At 45.1% G+C, this 23,543-nt stretch overlaps 1 protein-coding gene across 2 annotated transcripts in view; it reads left to right on the top strand.

Moving 5' to 3' along the window:
* ADHFE1 (alcohol dehydrogenase iron containing 1) overlaps positions 1-23,543 on the top strand; it is a 58,710-nt gene that overhangs the window by 10,751 nt on the left and 24,416 nt on the right. For both annotated transcript variants that reach the window (XM_075584009.1, XM_075584008.1), the window contains 6 exons: positions 607-644; positions 2,358-2,395; positions 15,166-15,219; positions 15,897-16,051; positions 18,980-19,176; positions 22,243-22,320. In XM_075584009.1, the coding sequence (XP_075440124.1) occupies positions 15,166-15,219; positions 15,897-16,051; positions 18,980-19,176; positions 22,243-22,320 (484 nt within the window). In that variant the 5' untranslated portion in view covers positions 607-644; positions 2,358-2,395. The remainder of the gene's footprint in view (positions 1-606; positions 645-2,357; positions 2,396-15,165; positions 15,220-15,896; positions 16,052-18,979; positions 19,177-22,242; positions 22,321-23,543) is intronic.

The following is a 23,543-nucleotide window of genomic DNA, read 5'->3' as shown; positions in this document are numbered from 1 at the left end:
ATATGACAGTATAACTTCTATTTTTGCATGAGAAACAGAGATTATACATAGAAAGCCCTGTTTTCTTTATATCATTTGATTCATATAATCACAACCGTTACAAATATCTATTTGTTATTCTTGTGAATTGCTGTCAGGCCGAGGATATGTCACATTTAATAAATGTACACACTTTTGGAACTGTCATGCTAACCACACCCCTGATATTTCACAGATCATCCGAATAATGCCTTTCAAGGTACATTAAAAAGTTTGATGATTAATCTAGTGTCAAAACAGCCATATGTCAACCCCCCACATAAAACTTGGAATGGATAGCGGTTCTACCTGCCATAAAAAAATAATCCATGTATTTATTTTTTTTAGATAATTTGTAACCAACGTTAACTTCCCGAAGTGCCACTTTCATTCAAATACATAATATCTAATGATATTATCATGACAGATGGTATTATTGCTGCCTCACTGACTTTTGCATGGACTCAGCGCTGTGTGTTACAACACTTTGCAATGCATTCGAGGTGCCTCTGGCAGAGGAGATAATGTGGTTTATTTGCAGTGGGGAATTTTGATTAGCATTACTTTGTGTTTGTTTCTGTTTTTTAGATGCAAGTGTCCAGCACATTCTCACACCTACTCTCAAGGTAACAAATAAGATACAGTATGGATCACATCCCATAAGGAAAATAGTCATATTTTTGTTGCTACCATTTGTGTTTGTATGCTGTTTTCAACAGATAACCATGACTTTTTATTTAGTACTCAATGATTGTTACCTTGGTTTGTTCCTTTTTCTATGTAATTCTAAGGCCCAGATTCAGAAAGCTCAGTTAAGTCACTTGATGTGGCCACTAACCTAATTTAACATCACGTTAGGATTAACAGCGCATTTTCAAAGCACAATACCGTAATGTTGAGCTATGTAAAGAGACGGAAAGAGCATAGCGGTAACTATAAGGACATGCACATTATATGCAAATGACGTGTTGTAATAGCAACGCCTAAGGCCTGGGACATGGTAAAGCAGACCGTGCTGAGCCGGGCTGAGCAGATGCATTTACCCCATGCATCTGCAATCAGAGCGGCTTTAGGAGCCGCTTCCGCATGCGTGCGGAGGCTCAGAAAATTTCAGCAGACAGGCAGGTTTAACTTTTCGTGCTGAGGGGAGCGGAGGAGTGGTCACGTGACCACAAACATCCAATGGGAGCGAGGGACTAGCCCCGCCTCCGTCACGCCTCCGCCCGCCCCAAAGCGCGCTCACTGCCTCACCTGCCAGGACACAAAAAAGCACCAGATTAAGCAGGCGAGGCAGAGCAGGAGCACGGCTCAGCGCGGCCCGAGGCACCATGCCCGAGGCCTAAGGTTAGCTCAGGGACTTAACTAACATGAAGTTAAGTCATAGTTAAATGTGGCATAAATCTCATCCATACCCTGTGATAGGGCTTTTACAGGGTCTATATGGGTGTTACACCCCAGTTAGGCGTTTACCTAACATACTGTAGTTCAATAGGATTTAAGTTAGGATATTACTAGCATAGTGCTATTTTCCTCCCCCTTCTTTCCCAACTCGAGCTAAAGACCTATTTCAGGGTCTGGATCGGGTAACACTAAGATTACTACATGATGCTCCAATTTATGTGATGTTAAGCCTACCCTAAAAAATGCTTGTGGGATGTTTTTGTATATAATTAGCTTTGAGGATGCCATTCCTCTTTTAGCAAGCGTCCCATCACACCTTACAGAGGCCCCCGCGCTCTTCCCTGGCCCAACTTCCGGAATCACAGTTTAAATGTTGTGACGGGGGCCTCTGTAAGTGCCGGCATCTCCTGCTGCTACCACGCGACGATGCAACGTCACATGAGGTTGTGACGTGAGATTAGGCAAAAGTTCCCCGCGTGCCACCTCACGTGATGTGATGGCGTGTCGTCAAGGCGACGCATCATCTCAAGGTAGCAGGAGGAGATGCCGGCAGTGTGCACTGGGCCCTACCATACTCCCAGCCGTCCCTGCGTTCCAGTATAAGCCCTGAAGAAATGGAGCATTGTGGATTTAGGCCTAACACCATAGAGTACCAGGTTCAGTTAGCTGGACTGAAAGACCCCACAAAAAGGAAAGCGTATCCGTTTGTAAAAGGCGACATTTTCACTTTTACGATAAGTGCATTTGTTTGGAGAAGGCATTAGTAAATTGGTAGTTGAACACCTTTTTTTTTTTGCATTAGGTAGGTGGGAATACCCCTTTCTTTAAAATCACATGCGGTGGGAAATGTTTCATATGTGAATATTTGTTTCAAATTGTTAATATATATCAGACTACACATTATTATTATTATTATTATTATTTTATTTCATTTCCAGCTCCAGTTTATGGAAAAACAACAGAATATGCATTTGAGGTAAAAATAAAAATCCTATTACAAGCAGTTTGGTTATTTAAAAAAAGTTAAAATATTACAATTTTCTCTCTACATCTGTAATAAATTAACATCACATAATGGCCAATATTAGCTAAGTGGTGCTACTTCACTTGCATGGGCCAGAACGTGTCTTATGGAGCAGCAATGCTTAGTACAGTATATACGGCACAATATTTTAATTAGAAACAAATTCAAGTTCAAAGTGCAATCCCCCATAGTAAACACAAATCAGTACAGTGCATATCCCGCTTTACGGGCACTCACTTTAAGTACACTCGCGAGTAAGTACATATCGCCCAATAGTCAAACGGCAGCTCACGCATGCGCCTGTCAGCACGTCCTGAACAGCAATACCGGCTCCCTACCTGTACCGAAGCTGTGCGCAAGCGGGGAGACTATAGAACCTGTTACAAATGCGTTATTTACATCAGTTATGCACGTATATAATGATTGCAGTACAGTACATGCATCAATAAGTGAAAAAAAAGGGAGTGTTTCACTTTAAGTACATTTTCACTTTACATACATGCTCCGGTCCCATTGCGTATGTTAATGCAGGGTATGCCTGTATTTCCTTTTTACAGATTACCTTTACATTTCATTTAGAATCCTGGCGACATATTTTATTCCTTTCAGAATAAGCAGAATTTGGCAATTTTAAATGTCTCATGCTTTTAGATTTAAAACAATTATGATCAGTGGCTTTTGTTTCATGAAACAATACAGAAACTGCCTTTAAACCTGCAAGCAAAAGTCCAAGTCGCTTTAAACTACTTGATTAAAGAGATATATTAGAGATATATTAGATGATACATTTAGATGTACTATATTTATGTCCATATACTGTATGTGGCTAGTGCATATAGGGGCTGTGTATGGAGCATGTACTGTATTATGTTTTATGTAGTGAAAATATTATATAATTTTGTGTGTGTGTATATGTGTGTATATATATACACACACGCACGCACGCACGCACGCACACACACACACACACACACACACAATTTACCAGATGGGGGTCCGGGAAAAACGAGACAGCACACAGCCAGGGAAATCCAAAGATGTTGTATTCAAAACAAATACATGGCATTGCATCCAACGTTTCGGTCATCAAAGTGTGACCTTCCTCACACTTTATATAAAAACAAACATCACAGCTTGCAGTCAATGTACTGGTTCATATAGACAGGTGCTAGTCTCAAATAACAGAAAAACAACATTACCATTCTCTCGTCCGGTAAAGAAAGACTGCACTCGGTTCAGTAATCATGAAAAACTGTATTGGGCATCTGAATAGAAAAGATAAGTCACCCAATCCATATATATATGTAGCGGTCATGTAAAATGCCTACAGTCATCTCTCCCTGCTGGCAGTAAGGCCTGGTAAGTATGGGCATGCCAGTAGTAATCATGGAGGTTTTCCCTCACACCCTGGTGGGGTGCTCTGTGTATGGCTGGGACTGGTCACATGCTCTGACTCCATGGTTAGTGATGTCAGAGGTGTGTCAGCCTCAGAAGCTTACATAAGGCACAGCACTGTGTTGCAAAGTTAGTTGCTGAGTTGCTGCAAAGTTGGTTGCTAGTGGTTCTGCTGAGAAAGGAGTTCCAGCTCTTGTCAGAGCTGAGGAAGGAGTTCAAGTTCTATCAGAGTGTCAGTTATGTTATAGTAACTCCATGGGAGGCTGTGTCCAGGGACCTGGCACAGGACAGTGATTCCTGCGGGAATAGTGAATCCCTGATCTAGGTGATATACCTATCAAAAGGGAGCACTGGCGAGATGAGCGGCTGAAGATACTCCTTGTGGAGGGCAGTTGCCCTGCCGTGTCAATAAAGATGAGTTCAGCCAGAAACCCTCTCGTGTATCTATCTGGAATGAGTGTACAGAGAGGAGCACCACGGAGGAGTTCCTCGCCAGGATCATCCCCTTGCGGACGCAGGGACCCTGGTGAGGTGGAGGCGCTGCACTGGAACTAGGTGAAACTCAGCACACTACCTCAGCTGCCTGTCTGACGGGTTCTCCCCACACACCATCATGCGGGAGACTCAGGAGTCCTGTAGCCAGCAGGTGCACCATCAGGCATATTCACACTGTAATGGGGTCCGGTTAGACCACAGGGGCCAATGTGAGATTGGGTGGGTCAGGCCGGGCCAGAAATACCGTTACATTTGGAGGCGAGCTGCTGAGATCAGATCCGTCAACAGGACAGGCTTTTAGCTAGGTCACTGGGAAACAGGGAGAGTGTCTGCTGCCACTTTGTGCTGAGTAGGGACGGACCTAGGGTGGTCAGGGGGCTGACGGGATATTGTCAGTTCGCAGGGACAACCTAGGGGCCTGAAGGGAGTGAGGGGTCTGGAGCGGGCTATAGCTGACCGAGTCACCTTGAGGCAGTGCTAGTTGGTAGGATGCCAGAAGGGACAGCCTGTTAACTTGGTCAGGAGTCCTGGAGAGGGTCTGCGCTAGGCTGACCAAGACAGGTAGACGCCCCAAGTACTGCATGGCAGAGCCAGCCAGAGTACCTAGCCATTCCAGACTCTCACCGTAGGGAGCACAGACTGGGAGGAAGGAGTCACAGCAGACACTGAGAGAGTGAGCCTAGCCTGAGGTAGTGCAATACTGGGTCACACCTAGATAAGGTACACATGTGGTGGTGCATCTGAAGCTAATCTTTATTGTACCGGTGTGGTGGCTGCCCCGCAGAACGGAGCCCCATGTACAGTAACAGCAGCGAGAAAATGGCGACCGCAAGAATGGAGGATCCGCGCGGTGCGGATAGTCCAAAATGGCGGACGGAGGCTAATAGAGAGAGCGCACATGGTGTGTGTGCGGGTAAAGAGGACATGGAACAATTGATGAGGCGGTACTACAGTCTTCGCCAGAAAGACGGAGAGGAGCTATCTGAGTTCCTCCTGCGGATTGGTGCAGTCTTGTGGGAGATGCGGAGAAGGGATCGTATCACGGCCACCGAAGTGGATATGTACTGTTGTGATCAATTTCTGAGAGGAGCGATGCCTGACCATCCTGTTGTGGTCATGATGAGGTGCTCTTGGATGCGGGGTGACCCCCTTTCCTGGAAGTGGCTAGTGGAGAAGATAGGGAAACACGAAGTTACAGCTGCTGCTAATATATGGATAGCAGAGCGACCCAAAATGGCGGTTCCCGCTTCCCTGGGAGACCGCGTGGGCCAGTTGCAGAAAATTCTGCAAATGCTAAAATTGCAGAAAGTTGGCCGGGATTGGCGCCAAAGAGGAAACCACACCCTGCGGGGAGGTATGGCGCGAAAGCTGTAGCCGCGCCCTCAGAGACTGTGACGGACTTAGAGCCAATTAGGGGCCATAACGTGAAAGAGTGTGCCGTCCCTCCTTTAAATTCCACCAGGGGGAGCGAGAGTTTTGAGCAGTCATCAGCCATTTCTGTTCACCAGGAGGAGGAGCCGGGACTCTATATCAATATGAGTACTGCTGAAGTTCAGGCTGTCTTCAGGGAGAAGTTACTTAGTGCCTCCCATGACCAACACCCAGCTGTGGTGATGCCCCAGCCGGCGGACCACACCAGTGAAGCTGGAGATAAGGAATCACCTGCCCCGTTATCTGTGGAACAGGAGAGACCACTGTGCAAAGTGTCTCCCGTAACCAGCACAACAAAGAGCGAGATGGACATTGGGGTATATCCCTACTCATTGCCAGGATGCTCCCTGGTAGTCAAGGCGGGGGCGGACACAGCCATGCTGACGGCTGAAGCCCCGCGTGCGGCCTGCACCGAACCAGTTGATCCCGGAGAATGGGGATCGCTCCTAACGAGCAGAACGGAGCCTGAAGAGAAAGGGGTCTACAACCGCGGTGAGAACCCGGAACCTCACCGTCGGTCCCCTGCAGGAGTGCCACTCCCCGAGTCGGAGTTCGGCCCCTCGAAAGAGGAACAAGCGACCCTAACGACGGTGGTGATGCGCCTACCGGCGGACCACTACAGCGGTGCTGGAAAAGAACCGGCACTTACCTGTGTCGCGGCGGAGCGGAGTCTCGTGTCGCCAGTGCAGAACCAACCAGAGAGGCGGAGTCCCACGGCCGTGGTGACTTACAGCGCGGAAAAAGGAGAAGATTCCATCCCGAGCCGACGGAGCGGTGAGATACATCCTTACCCTCCCCAGGCGCCGGTGGTGGCAACGGCGGAGGAAGGCCTAGCCCAGGCCCGAGCGGAGCGGAGAGCAGAACCATCACTTCCGGCGGCGGATGTCGTTGTGGAGGAAGAGATCCCGCTTGGGGATCCATCGCAAGATGGCGGAGTATCCGGTTCCGGTGATGACGTCACTTCCGGCGGAGGTAGCGGAACGACCAGAGAGAGAACCACAACGCCTCGGCGATCGGGCAGTGCTTCCCGATCACCTGTGTCAACACAGAGCTGGCAGGCTGCGAGGAGAGCTGAGACGGGTGAGGCCCAACCAGCGGCACGTCCGCACAATGATACGGGACTATCCGAAGGCAGAGAGCGGGTCGGAACCCCGCGGGTGCCCATTCCCTGTCCCTATGCCCAACCCCACGCCCTAGCTAATGCCCCTGTCCCAGTCACCTTTTCCCGTGGGTCCACGTCCAGTTTGGGAATGTCGGGAGGGTCCCAGGGAACCGGTGAGGAACGGACTGGGGAGAGACTGAACAGCTATGCCTCTGATGGTGTATCGAGGGGTGGAGGGCAGTTGGGAAAAGTATCTGAGTCCCGATGGGTACCTAGTGTGGCCGTAGTTAAGTCTCAGGATAGCTCCAAACAAGAGAGGTGGTCTACGCCTCTTTCATCAAGGACCTCTGGGGTATCTTCTTGGGGGGATACAGAGGAGGGGGACTCACTAGAGTGGGGGTCTGAGGAACGTAAGGAGACCCGATGGTGGGCAGTAGGACAGTTTACACCTGTGCAAAGGGAGAGAGAGCTACAGGAACGGTGGTTCAAAATTGAGCGCAGGGAAATAGAGCCCATGGATCCTGACATTCTGTCCGATCCAGTAGACCCTGATGAGCCCCTATCATGGGTGTTGCCCGGACGGGCAGGGAATGCTGAGCTAATCCGATGTAGCCGGGCCGAGAGGGCCATTATTGCCAAATACAAGGCGTCCCACGGGTTGGAGTACCCGTATGTCCCTGAACCCCTTATGGAGGGAGAAATTGAGTTTAAGATGGGTTCCACTGGTGAGGATAGGGGATATGGCACTGATGAGGAGGAAGGATCAGGGGAAGAAGATTGGGATCCTGGCGGGTTACATGAGAAGTGTCGCACAGAGGGTTACAGCATTGCTGCTTTAAGCCCCGTGGACCATGCTGTGCGCAAGCCACCGTAAGAGGGTATGGTAGTACCACTAATGGATACTCCATAAGGGAGTAACCCTGGTTGTTATACATCTATGTTAGGATGTATCTGTAATGTTTATGATGGAGATATGTACTGTATTCATTTGTACTGCATTATGAGAAAATTTGTGTGATGTTAATTATGTTTTGTGTTGCAGTGCTTCCTGGAAAGAGGTATGCAAATTTAGGTCCCAGCGAGGACGATGGGATTCACCAGGGGGAGAATGTAGCGGTCATGTAAAATGCCTACAGTCATCTCTCCCTGCTGGCAGTAAGGCCTGGTAAGTATGGGCATGCCAGTAGTAATCATGGAGGTTTTCCCTCACACCCTGGTGGGGTGCTCTGTGTATGGCTGGGACTGGTCACATGCTCTGACTCCATGGTTAGTGATGTCAGAGGTGTGTCAGCCTCAGAAGCTTACATAAGGCACAGCACTGTGTTGCAAAGTTAGTTGCTGAGTTGCTGCAAAGTTGGTTGCTAGTGGTTCTGCTGAGAAAGGAGTTCCAGCTCTTGTCAGAGCTGAGGAAGGAGTTCAAGTTCTATCAGAGTGTCAGTTATGTTATAGTAACTCCATGGGAGGCTGTGTCCAGGGACCTGGCACAGGACAGTGATTCCTGCGGGAATAGTGAATCCCTGATCTAGGTGATATACCTATCAAAAGGGAGCACTGGCGAGATGAGCGGCTGAAGATACTCCTTGTGGAGGGCAGTTGCCCTGCCGTGTCAATAAAGATGAGTTCAGCCAGAAACCCTCTCGTGTATCTATCTGGAATGAGTGTACAGAGAGGAGCACCACGGAGGAGTTCCTCGCCAGGATCATCCCCTTGCGGACGCAGGGACCCTGGTGAGGTGGAGGCGCTGCACTGGAACTAGGTGAGACTCAGCACACTACCTCAGCTGCCTGTCTGACGGGTTCTCCCCACACACCATCATGCGGGAGACTCAGGAGTCCTGTAGCCAGCAGGTGCACCATCAGGCATATTCACACTGTAATGGGGTCCGGTTAGACCACAGGGGCCAATGTGAGATTGGGTGGGTCAGGCCTGGCCAGAAATACCGTTACATATATATATATGGATTGGGTGACTTATCTTTTCTATTCAGATGCCCAATACAGTTTTTCATGATTACTGAACCGAGTGCAGTCTTTCTTTACCGGACGAGAGAATGGTAATGTTGTTTTTCTGTTATTTGAGACTAGCACCTGTCTATATGAACCAGTACATTGAGTGCAAGCTGTGATGTTTGTTTTTATATAAAGTGTGTATAAAGTTATATATATATAACAAGAGAAAGAAAACAGCGCTAACACAAATATCTGATGATGAATGATATAAAATATACCACAAAATGAACAGAGTCCAATCCGAAGTGTTCAGACACAAAATGTCATCAAAATCCTTTTTAGAGGGAGTGTGGAATCAAAAGCCAGTTGAGTAATTGATGAGGGGGGCTGCTGGATCCAAAGGAGAATCACTCCCAGGTAACTATGTAAAAAAGAAAAAAGGACAAAAAGTGCACCCCTAGTGCAATAACCTCCAGGACATAGAATACAATTATTTAATAAAATAGATGTGTGATAAAAGTGCACACTTATGTAACCCTGCTTCCTATCACTTGGCAAGCTGTTACTCTGTGCTGTGTTACCTGCTGGCTCACAGGGCCTTAGCCTCTGCCACGGAGAGCCTGGGGTCCATACAATATATAGGTTCGGTGCAGCGCCTCCACCTGCGACAGATCCCGCCAAAGGGGGAGTTAATCTTCGCAGGACGTTTATACAAGAATTACTCTTACACGGCCATGTTCTAAAACCAATCTCGTTTACTGATAGATCAACCTTACGATACATTACATGCCAGGACATTCCGGTATGCTGGTACACATCATTTAACACGCCACGGAGGACGTCAACATCCTTGCGCCTCGGCGGACGCCAACAATAACTTGCGCCTCGGCGGACGCCAACAACACTTTCCCCAATCCCGCCACCGGGTGATCCCACCCCGTGTCCAAATACGCTAACCAGTTCTCCCGTTCCCACAGGTCTATGTATGTGTATGGGTGACTGCGCAGCCACTATGTCTCAGGTGATTGAAAGGTAGAGTTGGTGCACTTGATGAAATACCTGCCGAACACTCCGGTGCTCGGAACTGCTACGATTCTTCGAAAAGAGTCTCTGAGGGTACCACGCTCTTGCCCTCGCTAGGAGCTGGGGCGCTTCTTCTCGAACTCTGGCCACTCTACGGAAGTCTGAGCCCGATCTCCTTCTGGACAGAATAGTCCCGAACAATACTAATAGTTAGGGGGTAAAACCCTTACTAAGGGTGTCCCTGGCTCAGCTTGTCTCTACGGTGACTCAGGGCTAACTGGGCCGGGGGCACCTGGCCTGCGCCTGGGAGTACAACCTCCCAGCGCAGTATCTCCGTCTCCTCGTCTCTCCACGAAGCTCTCTCTCCACGTGCGCGCAACCCCTGCCTATATGTCTGGCAACTCCTCCTCCCATAGGCTAACCGCTCTCACCTGACCCTCCCCGTAGGGCTGCTGGGTCAAGGGACTGCTCCTCTCCCGCCAAATTGTACTCTCCTCCTTCGCGGGCTCTGCAACTACTCTTTGCAAGCGCAACCTCCCATTTCTAGGGGTGAATCAGGGGTCACGGCTACATCTACAAGATGGATAAAGAATAAATTCACATAAAGGTTTCTTTGGTATATTGTGTGATTAGCCGGGTGACAGGGAGGAGAGGCATCCGCCAATACTCACACTTCTGCAGACCCGTAGAGCACCGCCAGGACACTGTAGGTAGCAATAGCAGACTGTGCCGATAAGAAACGATGTCAGGATCTTTCAAAGTAGTGTAGGGTCCAACAGATTTATACACCACAGCGTACCACCTCAGTAAACATCCGATATTTAGTGTCCACAATGATCTCAAGACACCACGTGATCAACGTGGTGACGTCAGTCCTACGCGTTACGTCGGTCTAAGCCGACTTCGTCAGGGAATAATGACGTATGAGGAACTACTAGGATATATATATACACACTCTCACAATAAATTTTCATTGGTCACAGCTCTTAAAGGAACAGCTGATGTAAATGAGAATACATACGATTTTAAAGGGGCACATAAAGGGAAAGAAAAACATTAATTCATTGAATATATTTTAGAGCATTAACAGCACTACAGTTCAAAAAGTGTAAGATTATATTAAAATAAATAACATGCAATAACTACATAAAAATACAATATGAAATTAAAATTATAAATTAAATAGAAAGGATGATATACTGAAACTGAGAACCTGTACATTACACAATGTTGCTGATGTCTAGGTTCTCATTTAACCCATAAGGAACCAAAGAATTCAACTTGAAAATCCAGAAGCTCTCCCTTCTAGAAAGGAGTCTAAACCGATCTCCAGCTAATACTGAACCCCATAATTCTCAAACTGTCAGGGGATTTATTATGGACATGAAGAAAGTGTTTGGACACATAGTGGTTTGTAACCCCATTCAATATATTTATCCTATGCTCCAGGAATCGGGTGCTTAATGGCCTTGTGGTCCTACCTACATAATGTAGGCCACAACCACAAGTGAGGAGGTACACTACATGTGTGGTAAGACAGTTCACAAATCCTTTAACTAAAGAGGGAAGATTACCTGGAATTGAATGAAAATCTTTATAATCACCACCAAGGCAGGTACAATCCACAACAGGTAGAGAGTCCAAGATCAGCTGGAATCAAGCTCCCAAACAGCGCTTTCTCTCCGGTACCACTTGAAATCCTCCAAATCAAAGGTAGCAGAGTAAGCCTCACTATAGCTCCATGTGCTCCCCGGCCGTAAAGGATGCACACAACGTGATGACGTAATGTCGTAAGGTACGTCCCTGACGCGTTTCATCGCAACAAATGCAACTTTATCAAAGGGAATTTATTTATTTATTTATTTCACCAAAATCAAATGACCAGGGAAGGAGACACAGCACTACAGGTAGATGAAAAAGAGGGTATTTAGTCTGTATGTATGTATGTCTTTATTTATATAGTGCCTTTAATGTACATAGCGCTTCACAGCAGTAATACACGTGACAATCATATAAATAGCAAATAATATAAATAACACAAAGAGAAGAAGTGATTCAGACAAAAGTAAAATTTAGGAAAATGAGTCCCTGCTCCAAAGATTACAATCAAATTGGTTGGTAGGAAGAACGTACAGAGACAGTAGGAGGGTGTTCTGGTAGGTGCGTCTGCAAGGGGCCAAGGTTTATGTATGAGGTGTTAAAGAAATTAGACTGTAAAAAATATTTGCACCTGGATTGAAAACTGGTTGGACAGGATAGGATAGACAATAGAGAGTTGTCATAATTGGAACCTTTTCAGGTTGGGCTAAAGTTGTAAGTGGAGTACCTCAAGGATCAGTATTGTGACCCCTGCTTTTTAACATGTTTATTAATGACCTTGAGGTTGGCATAGAGAGCAAAGTCTCCATCTTTGCTGATGACACTAAATTGTGTAAGGTAGTCAAATCAGAGCAGGATGTAATTTCTCTTCAGAAGGACTTGAAGAGACTGCAAACGTGGGCAGGTAAATGGCAGACGAGGTTTAATACAGATACATGTAAGGTTATGCATTTGGGAGACAAGAATAAACAGGCAATTTATACATTAAATTGGGATAAATTAAGCCAATCCTTGATGGAGAAGGATTTAGGAGAGTTTGTAGAGAGCAGGCTTAGCAATAGTTCTCAATGTCATGCAGTAGCTGCAAAGGCAAATAAGATCTTATCTTGCATTAAACGGGAATCGATGGAAGGGAAGTAAGCATAATTATGCAATTGTATAATGCATTAGTAAGACCACACCTTGAATATGGAGTACAGTTTTGGGCACCACTCCATAAAGAAGACATTATGGAAACCTCTCACTGACTACCCCGCACCTCTGGAAAGCCCTTCCCCTCAATACCCGACTAGTACCCTCTCTATCCACCTTTAAGACCCACCTTAAGACACACTTGCTTAAAGAAGCATATGAGTAGCACCGTGGCTAATACTATACGCATGATACATCAAGCTTGGCCCCCTGCAGATGCACTTACCAGAATGCCCTCCCACTATCTCTGTACGTTCTTCCTACCTACCAATTAGATTGTGAGCAGGGACTCCTCTTCCTAAATGTTACTTTTATGTCTGAAGCACTTATTCCATGATTGTCGAGTATTACTACTGTGAAGCGCTATGTACATTAATGGCGCTATATAAATAAAGACACAATACAATTAGAAAAAGAGCAGAAAAGAGCAACCAAATTAATAAAGGGGATGGAAAATCTGATTTAGGAGGAAAGGCTAGCTAATTTAGATTTGTTTACATTACAAAAGAAGCGTCTAAGAGGGGATATGATAACTGTAGCCAGGGTCACTCCGGTCCCCCTGTCTCCCGGTTTCTTTCCCCCTGACGTGTGTGCTGCTGCGGGGGCTCCCGGTGACATCAGTGACAGGGCGTCGCCATCTTGTTCGCGCAAGCGCGGAAAGGTGTCCGGCGGCCATGTTGAGGTTGGCGCGAGGTTCGCACATGCGCGGTGACCGTTTGTAGTCGCGGTGGCCATTACACATAGCGCAGGAAAGTGCGTAGAGGAAGGGACTGTAGAGGTTGCGTATGCGCAGGAAAGTGGCGGCGGCGGCCATTAGTCTTGCGCAGACGCAGATAGGAAAAGGACCTATTGATAGGCCCTTCTGCAGTTCTTTAGTGCAGGGACCCAGTGATAGTGTTGCTTCATGTTCCTGTAAGCTGTGCTGCTGATCCAGAGACTGTCCTTACGGTGGGACGTCCGGCTGGACCCCATCCCACGCGGAGGTACAGATAAGCGCTGGACCAAGCAAATCCAGTATACTCTTTGCGAAGACATGCAGGGGCACCTGGGCAGGTATTTACAACCTTCCACACGTGCACCAACTTTACCTCGCTCCTCACATGTGACAGGCCTGTTCACACACGGGTGGGCTTGGACTCTATGGACACGGGGTTGGGAAGGGGGTGTAAAGGTATAGCCCAGTTAGGGGCTAAGAAGGTCATAGCCCAGTTAGGGGCTAAGGTTATAGCTGCCAGCTTGAGACAGAAGGTGGCCTCTATATATTGTTATTATTGCTGATGTATGTGTAATGTTTTATGTTTGATTCTGTATATAGTAAACTGTTTATATATACTCCTGTGTATGTGGTTACTATATGTGGGTCCTGTGTGGGGTACATTCTACACTCCTAGAATCCTACACAGGTGGAGGCGCTGGAAGTAAGATCGTTCCAGAGGATACACCCCAGGCTGTCACTAGCGGAGGCTCAAACCTCCTGTAAGCCTAACGGGTATATGGCACCACACCTGGTAACATATAGGTTCCCCCTCACATGCACTCTATATGCGATTGGGTGGGGGAAAACCCGTTACATAACTATATTCAAATATATTCAGGGACAGTACAAGGAGCTTTCAAAAGAATAATTCATCCCAAGGGCAGAACTAACGACACGGGGTCATCCGTTAAAGTTCTAGGAAAGGAGATTTCACCAGCAACAAAGGAAAGGGTTATTTACAGTAAGGGCAGTTAAAATGTGGAATGCATTACCCATGGAGACTGTGATGGCAGATTCAATAGAAATCTTCAAAAAATTATTGGACATTTTTTTTAGAAAAGGGAAGCTATACAGGGATCTACTAATAAGTAAACATGGGAAGGATGTTGATCCAGGGAGAAGTCTGATTGCCAATATTCGGAGTTAGGAAGGAATGTATATTTCTCCTTATGAGATATCACTAGATGATGTGTCACTGGAGTTTTTTGTTTGCCTCTCTCTGGATCAAAATACGGTACTGTAAATACAAATATAGGATGTGTCGTCTAAATTTATCATAGGTTGAACTTGATGGATATGTGTTTTTCCACCAACCTCATCTACCATATAACTATGTAACAATCCTACTCTGGAATTCTTTCTTATAACATAACCATTGATTTCTAATTTTAAGCCTGTGAATTCAAAATTAGTAAATTGTTTAATTCATACATTTGTGGTCTCATGATAAACCCAAGGCAGGGTTGTAGTTAAGATACCCCAAATTCTTCATGTCTAAACTAATCATAATTAAGGGAGACTCGTAATATTTATTTGGCATAATTTTAATGTGGATTTGCATTATGATTTTTTTTATATATAGTATGAAAAATAAGATAATGAGGGGATGTTCAACAGACTTAATAAATAGACTGTGGTTTTGAAAATAGTTTTATGAAGTTTAGTGCCCAGTATAATTTCCCCCATTCTTGTTCCCATCCAAGGTCCTATAGAATTCGCAGCATAGATTTCATGTTAGTAATAAGGGTACATTTCTCAGTGCATACTTTCTCTTTTCTAGATGGCTGTTTCAAACATCAGATATGGGGAAAATGTTACCAAAGAAGTGGGCATGGTAAGATCAGTTATACACGTACACAGGTCGTAGTGACAAAGAGGAAATAGATTCTCTTGTTGACATACCATGCTGTTTATATTCTTCTTGTATCCTCTTTAAATAAAGCACAGCGATCGCCTATATTTTATGCAAAGGTCAATCATGGAAGTGCTTTGATAAGTTTTCTTCCAGTTACAACAATACATTTGCACAAATACACAAGTACTGTAAGCATTTCAACGTAATATTCAAATCCATATGTAGCCATGCATGTAAAATGGTCTGTAGTTGTCTCCCCTGCTGGCAGTAAACCTGGTAAGTTACAGGGATGCCAGCAGTAATCATGGAGGTTTGCCCTCACACCCTGGTGAGGTGCCCTATGTATGGGTGGGAGTGGCTACATGCGGACGCAGAGATCCTGATGAGGTGGAGGCGCTGCACGTGATATAGGTAGGACTCGCACACACTACCTCAGCTGCCTGTCTGGATTGACAATCCCCGAATACCATCATGCGGGAGACTCAGGAGTCCTGTTGCCTACAGGTGCACCACCAAACACGACCATGTAATGGGCGCTGGTTAGACCACATGGCCCAATATGAGATTGGGTGGGTCAGACTAGAAGGGAGTACCCGTTACACATATAATACAGAGGCTGGAGCTAATAAAAAGGTTTATTTTTCTCACTTCTGTAGGACTTGCAGAATCTGGGTGTGCGAAATGTCTGTGTGATGACCGACAAGAACCTTGTTCAGCTTTCTCCTGTGCAGGCAGTAATAAATTCACTAGCAAAGAATGAAATTAACTTCAGATTGTACGACAATGTCAGGGTGGAACCCACTGATAAAAGGTAACAGTGCATGTACCATTCCTTCTGAACCACCTCTGAGCAAGCACAGTAGGAGATGCTTCAAGCCGCACGCAGGATGTCACAAACGTATGAATTGAAAGGCCCATATATACCAAGGCAAAAGTAGTGCTAACGTATGGAAAACAGATGTATAAAGGAATCCCACTGAGTGAGATCAACAGGATTTTTTGCCTTTTGATACATCAGGAAGTAATGTTTTTGCCTCAGAATAATACCGGGTTTGCCTTAGACTTATCGTAACATAGAATTCTCTCGTGATCTATCTGTTTTAGAAGAGCACAAGCTGCCATGCAGACACTACCTCTTCCTGGAAACAAAGAAAAGACAGAGCAAAAAAACCATAGTGTAGTAAATTCAATTAATATTTATAAAGTGAAGGTGAGTATTGCACGTACATCAAAATAAAGGGTTAATAGCATGACATGTTTAGGGACATGTTACCACTCAGCAGGAACAGCCAGACACCAATGCAGAAATCTTTACACGTTCACCCTCTTTGCTGCCAGCATCCAGGGAGACTCTGTGCTGCTCTGTGGTGGCGAGTCGTGTTGAAGGAGCTCCAAACAGTGGATTGGCAGAGATGATCTCAGCTCACTTCCGTGTTACTCCACGCTGGTGTGTGACGTCATCCGGCGGCGTCTCTCAGCCTCTCGCGTCTCACACGTGTGGATCAGGAGAGATGGTCTGATGTGTTGCAGACTGGATTTTTTTTTTAGGTTGTCCTGCTGGTGGCTGCTTGTGTGTTCTGCTTCTCTCCAGTTCCTCCCAATGCCAATGACCCCTTCAGTGAGTCATTTGAAGTATTTTACTTTGCTCTCTTTAGTTGGCAGCTTGCTTCCTGGTTATCATGTCCCTTATCTTTCGTTGTCCTGGGCCACTTTCTCCATTGAAAGGCATCTACGTGTTTTGAAGAGCTTCAAATGACTCACTGAAGGGGTCATTGGCATTGGGAGGAACTGGAGAGAAGCAGAACACACAAGCAGCCACCAGCAGGACAACCTAAAAAAAAAATCCAGTCTGCAACACATCAGACCATCTCTCCTGATCCACACGTGTGAGACGCGAGAGGCTGAGAGACGCCGCCGGATGACGTCACACACCAGCGTGGAGTAACACGGAAGTGAGCTGAGATCATCTCTGCCAATCCACTGTTTGGAGCTCCTTCAACACGACTCGCCACCACAGAGCAGCACCGAGTCTCCCTGGATGCTGGCAGCAAAGAGGGTGAACGTGTAAAGATTTCTGCATTGGTGTCTGGCTGTTCCTGCTGAGTGGTAACATGTCCCTAAACATGTCATGCTATTAACCCTTTATTTTGATGTACGTGCAATACTCACCTTCACTTTATAAATATTAATTGAATTTACTACACTATGGTTTTTTTGCGCTGTCTTTTCTTTGTTTCCATATAGCCTGGTGTTTGAGCCAATCCCATCAGACCAGCAGCATAAAACCACACTATATCAGGTTGTATTGAATACCTTTATTATCATCACATATATATATATACCACAGGTCACTTATGAGCGCAAAACTATCTGTTTCACTACCTCTTCCTGGCCTGTAAACATGTCAAATCACATTTACCCTTAAGAGATACCTGCTGTGGCGTGAAAGGTGCCTTGGTAAGAACGGATACAGATGTGCAGTAGCATTGGGGGTTTCCTGTCCTTGGATTTACGGAAGTAGTGGGCCTGTTCTTTTCCTCACATAGAGAATGAGGTTATAGTTGTCAAAATGTGGGCAAATTATGATTCAGATGACCACCAACCCAAGGTGAACTATAGTATTCAACCCTACTATACTTGTAATATATTTCAGCAAATAAAAATACCACTTGTGTGCACATTCAGATGTCTCAGACTGGCCTGCAACCCTGCCTTTCCCCATTATCTATTAGCATACAATGCTTCCACTGCAGTCAGGGATTCTGGGTAATTACATGCAAATGAGCACACAGTTTACTCCTATATAACTTTTCCACCTTATGTGTAAAATGGATTTCCTATATATCTTTATTGTTCTTATAGAGTTTAGTCTCTCGTAAACCTGCATTCTTACAAAATTCAGAAAACCCATTAACCAAAGACTTATAACATGTAGGGGTTTTGTATCTTTACATTAGCAACCCAATTTGCACAGGTGTGTTTAAGTTTTGTGACTCTAAATCGTGTAGCGTATTTTCAATATATTTTTAACTGGACACAGAAGATTATGAATAAGCCCGTTTTAGCTCCAGCTTGGCATTGGTTTTGGGGGAATAGGATAGATAGACCAGGGAACATATACACTTTACACTATTTATGCAAGTAACAATTCATCCCTAAACGCCCCCTACGCTCTGCCCACGATATCCGCCTTTCCTCCTTTCACTTCAACCTATCAGACTTCTCCCGTGCTGCCCCCTCTCTCTGGAATTCCCTACCACGCACCATCAGACTCTCTCCCAACTATCAGAGATATAAATCTCCCTGGAAACTCACCTTTTCAAGGAAGCCCATCTTCCCCCCCCCCCTCCTTCCCCTCCCACTCTATTGGAACCTGCTGTGCAGTTGGACCAAACGCCACAATAACATCCGCACCCCCAAACCTTAATGGGAGGATCTGCTGTGCAGCTGGACCATACCCCACCCTGAGGCACACCCCGTCCCACAATGAGCAGCCACTTTACCTTTTCTTTCAACATTGCCCCTTATTCCCTCTAGGTTGTAACCCCTCACGAGCAGGGCCCTCGTTACCTTTTTGTATCTGTCCTTACTTGTATGCAATGCTTTTTTTTGTAATATAACAGGTGCCGGTACCCTGCCACTTACCTTCTCTGAAATTCCAAGCACTTCATATGTATCTCATTGCAACATTGTACCACGCGTTCTAGCAAATTCTGTCAGTTTTATCTTCTCTCCACAGCTTTATGGATGCGATACAGTTTGCTAGAAAAGGAAAGTTTGATGCCTATGTTGCTGTTGGTGGAGGATCTGTTCTGGACACCTGTAAAGCTGCCAACTTGTATGCATCTAGTCCCGAGTCTGATTTCCTAGACTTTGTCAATGCTCCAATTGGATTGGGCAAAGCAGTAACTGTGCCTCTGAAACCCTTCATTGCAGGTAAAGACACATCATTTAGTTCACTGAAAAGTTTCACCCGTGCCTGTGATTTATAGATCTACCTTAGGGTATTTTCTTTATTCATCTCTATCTTTATATGGGCCCCACTGTTTTGTGATAGTACATATTGGGCTAATCTTCAGGATTATACTTATGTAGTGATATCTGTGACAGTGGAAACTGGTTTGTGTGACTGTAGAAAGACATGAGCTTGCTGGTAGAGACATACTATTTCCAAATCTCAACATCTGTACATATATTTGATGCCGTTTGCACGTCGAAAAGGACAAATGATGGACATCGGTTCCAATAAAATCTTCGGCTGATGTGTGCCTTACTATAGGTGGGATCAACATCGGGATAGAAAATTGGGGAATATTAAAGGGAGGGTGATAGTCACAACTAACAAGTCAAGCCGAAAAGGGGGGAAATGGGAAGATTTTTATAGCAAAGGGGAGGACTCTTTGGACGTTGCAAAAATTCAGGGATATAGCCTCATAATTATGTGCACAAGCACAGCACAAGTTATGGGCATAAACATTAAGATAATGTATTAATTGAAGCTTCAACTTTATTGCTCTCTAAAAATGACTGAAAAAAAGAAGATCCTCTAACTCACTGTGTATGACCTGTAGAGGAAACACCTGCTTCTGGAAGAAAGGGGCTGGGGATCTATAACTGTAATGCACCCTCACTCCAGGGGATAGATCCATAGAGCTCTGTTAAATCTGGGCTACAAAGTGAACATTACCTGAATAGGCATCGTCTGTTAGTTCTCCTCAGTTTAACGGATATCCCCAAAGTGAAATATATGCAAAAATAATGGCCGTCAGTGATCTCATTAGCATAAGCTTAACGCCATCTTAAGTTAGCGCTGCCTTGCGTTATCTTCAAATAACATGGGGCTAAGCCTGTATTACCCAAAGGTGGTGTTACCATCAAGACTAAGATCAAGGTAATAAAAGAGAAGTCAGGAAAAGGAAATGAACCCTGGAAATGTCAATATGATGGTTAAATCATACCTAACTGTGGTCTTACACTTATCCGGAGCCTGTAAAAGACCTATTTCAGGGTCCGAATGTGAGGAACGTCACCTTTAGCTATGACCTAACTAACGTCCTGTTAAATCCCTGTGTTAGCTGTAACAGAGCTCTGTGGATAAGCCTTGTTAGAGGGAAAACCTCGTTTGTATATCATTAGTACTAACGTGCATTATAGTAACGCAAGGGCTTGTTACGGCTGGAAACAGCACTTAACTCATCATTAGTGAGCTTTGAAGATTCATGTTAGCACTTAACGAGATGTTAACTGAAGTTAACATCTCATTAAGTCACTAAGGAAAGCTCTGTGGAAATACCCCCCAGCTGTAATGACAGGAAAGGCTTGTCAATCCTGGAGCATTTATTTCACAGAGTTAGATATATATGATTCAAAACAGAATGAAGACCATCTGCCCAGTATCTTAATTATACGCAGATGAATATTAGTTTTGGTTACTAGTCAGGCAGCGCCAATCTGTTACGAGTGACTGGGGAAAAAAGAAAGTGGATTAAGGAAAACGCATAACAACGGCTTACATTCACCTTAGAAGTAGGCCCGCCATGGCAAGCTTATAATACTTTGGCCAAAGCGTTTAACTAAATGACACTTACTTATGAGAAGAGAAACAGTTAAGTATTTGACTAAATTTTTTTTGTCATATTGGATGTAGCACTGGGAATTTTGATACACGCCAGAAGCTGGGCCGGACTTCTTGGTGCACCCAGCTTCCGGCGTGTACCGGCAAGAGAGAGAGGATGGCGTGGGAAGAGGGAGGCAGCAGCTGGGGGGAGCCGGGGCCCGGTGGCGGCAACCGGAGGCCCGGCAGCTGGACGCAGAAGTTGAGCCCAGCCACTGGCCAGGCTTGACTTCCAGCACCGGATAGCCTTGCCCCCCACAGCCTCCAGGCCCAGGACATTTGTCCCAGATCTCCCCCCTTGTCGGCAGCCCTGCCTGAAGTTAATATGGGAGCTTTTTAATTGTACATGGTGGTGTTTGAGTTTGTGGGATTGAGGGTTGTGGAAAATGTATTTCAATCTTTCGTCTGTGTAACGAGTGCTTGCCACAAACAGGACAGGACCATGAGGCCGAGGTAGGGATTTGTAAACACCGACCTGGAGCCGGGAGGCCACGTCCGGTTTGCAGGTTCATAGTCATGTAGCCGGGTCAGGGTAGGAGAAGTCGGGTAGTAGGTATAGTCACTGTGGTCGAGGGTAGGAGACTGGAGGGTAGTAGAGGTCACGTAGCTGAGGTTGAGGGTAGAAGAATGTAGGGTAGTAGATGTCTAAGCCGAGGTTGAGGGATGGAGACTGTAGAATAGTTGGTAAATATCCGGGATCAAGGTTCAGGTGAAACTGCAAGACAGGCACAGCAAAGCAAGGCAGGACAAGGTACAACAGAGTGCTTGCGACCAGCACAACATCACAGGTAACAAACTGTTATGCTCAGCCAATTTGTAGAGGCAAAGGCTGGGCTTATAAAGGATGAACAGCCAATAGAAAAACGGCTACATGACAGAAGCAGAAAGTGAAACCAGAGCCCTGATTCGTTGCTGTGCATTGTGCACACAGCAGGTGCTGATGAGGTATAACTGCAGCAAGTCTGAATCAAACTCTGGAGCGGAGCCTGCGCCCGATCCTCAGTCTGTCATGAATGGGTGAATATCATTTATGACATTTCTTAACTTCCTCCGTACTGTATTGTTGTTACTTGGTGCAAGTAATGTATAGATCAGCACCACCCAAAGAGAACATTACTCTTGAAAAGTCATCTTTGAAATATATACTGTAATTTATAATAAAAAGGTACCACTTGCTATTAAAGTACTCATTCATTTTACAAGAAGAGGAAAGAGAAAAACTAAATAACAAAATTAGGCTTGGGAGGGTGGGGACAGGGGTGTTGTAGAAAAGATTCATGAGTACTAAATACTAGTGGGAAAATTACCAATATGAGCTTGTTTTATTTACTGATACTAAAATATAATTATGGTCCTTTTTACAATGGAATGTGAATGTTATCCAACAGTCCCCACTACTTCTGGAACTGGAAGTGAAACCACCGGGATCGCCATATTTGACTATGAAGAACTAAAAGCCAAAACTGGTAGGTTTTTATGTTGCCTATTAAAACGATTTCATGTTAAAGCAGCAATCCTCCGTAACTAACTTTGCTTTTGCTCTCAAATTTGTAAAAAAAATTCAAAAGTTTAAATCCACAATATGTAAAAACGAAATTGTTTCTTTCCCCCTACTGTAAATCCAATGATTTCAAATGAATAACACACAATCTAAAGGTGAAACACAATTAATCAACAGTATATGATAACACTGATTCAGAGAGCTAGTGATTCAAGTTCAGTGGTAAGTTTACCAAACTGCGTGAAAGGTAGTAGCGCCATTTACTCAGAAATGGGACATATAGAGCCTTCCACTTACTGGGGCTAGATATATATCAAAACTTTGCACAGGAGAGACAATCCATGGAAGGGCATTTAGAAGCAGGGAGAGCATAGCACAAGTGAAATGGTAGTAACAATTTCAAAACCATTACCAAATTGGACCAGGGTCTGCTTGGCCTCTATGCTTCAAATATAAGGCACAATACTGTACATGTATTTATTTTTAGTACTTTTGATGTAGGTTTTTACGAAGAGTAGGTTTACACCAGCTTTTTGTTAATTGACCTTTGGCAAATGTTTATTTTTCCAACTTAAATTTTTTTGTTTTCAGTTTTCAGAATACAGTTTACACAACATGAACCTTGCTCTGAACTTCATCTATGAGGCAATGCATAATGTCCATAGTGTTCAAATAGACAAGGTAGTAAACGTAAACGTGACTTAAGAGGCATAGTAAGAAAAAAAAGGGAAACACAACCAGAGAGAAAGGAGGGGGTGGGGAGGGGGGTGGTAGGGATCGTCTCCGCTTCTGTCTTATATTTGTATGGTTTGTATCACACCTCACTCTCTCTATCTTATTATCTCTTCTACGTGCGACTCCACCACCACCCTCGCGAGGGGTGGGTTCTAGTCCAACCAACACCATAAACCAATCACCAGTCCCCACCTGGCAAATGTTTTAAATAACTCTTACTTCAACTTCTCCTGTTGCATCCTTGAGCCACTACTCATAACTGCAGCCAACTTATGTAGGCAAAAAAAAAAATGCAGGGTACCTGGATAGATTGGTACGTACACAAAAGGGCTTGAATGCTTATTTTGTCATTCTGTTTCAATTGTTGAACCACAGAAATACATACTGTATTTATAATCATCCCTTCTGTCAGCTTGAATTATATTTTACTTTAAAACATACTTTCTAACATTG

Source organism: Ascaphus truei, chromosome 2 (assembly GCF_040206685.1).
Source record: "Ascaphus truei isolate aAscTru1 chromosome 2, aAscTru1.hap1, whole genome shotgun sequence".
NCBI lineage: Eukaryota > Metazoa > Chordata > Amphibia > Anura > Ascaphidae > Ascaphus > Ascaphus truei.
This window is presented reverse-complemented; position numbering and strand designations above follow the sequence as displayed.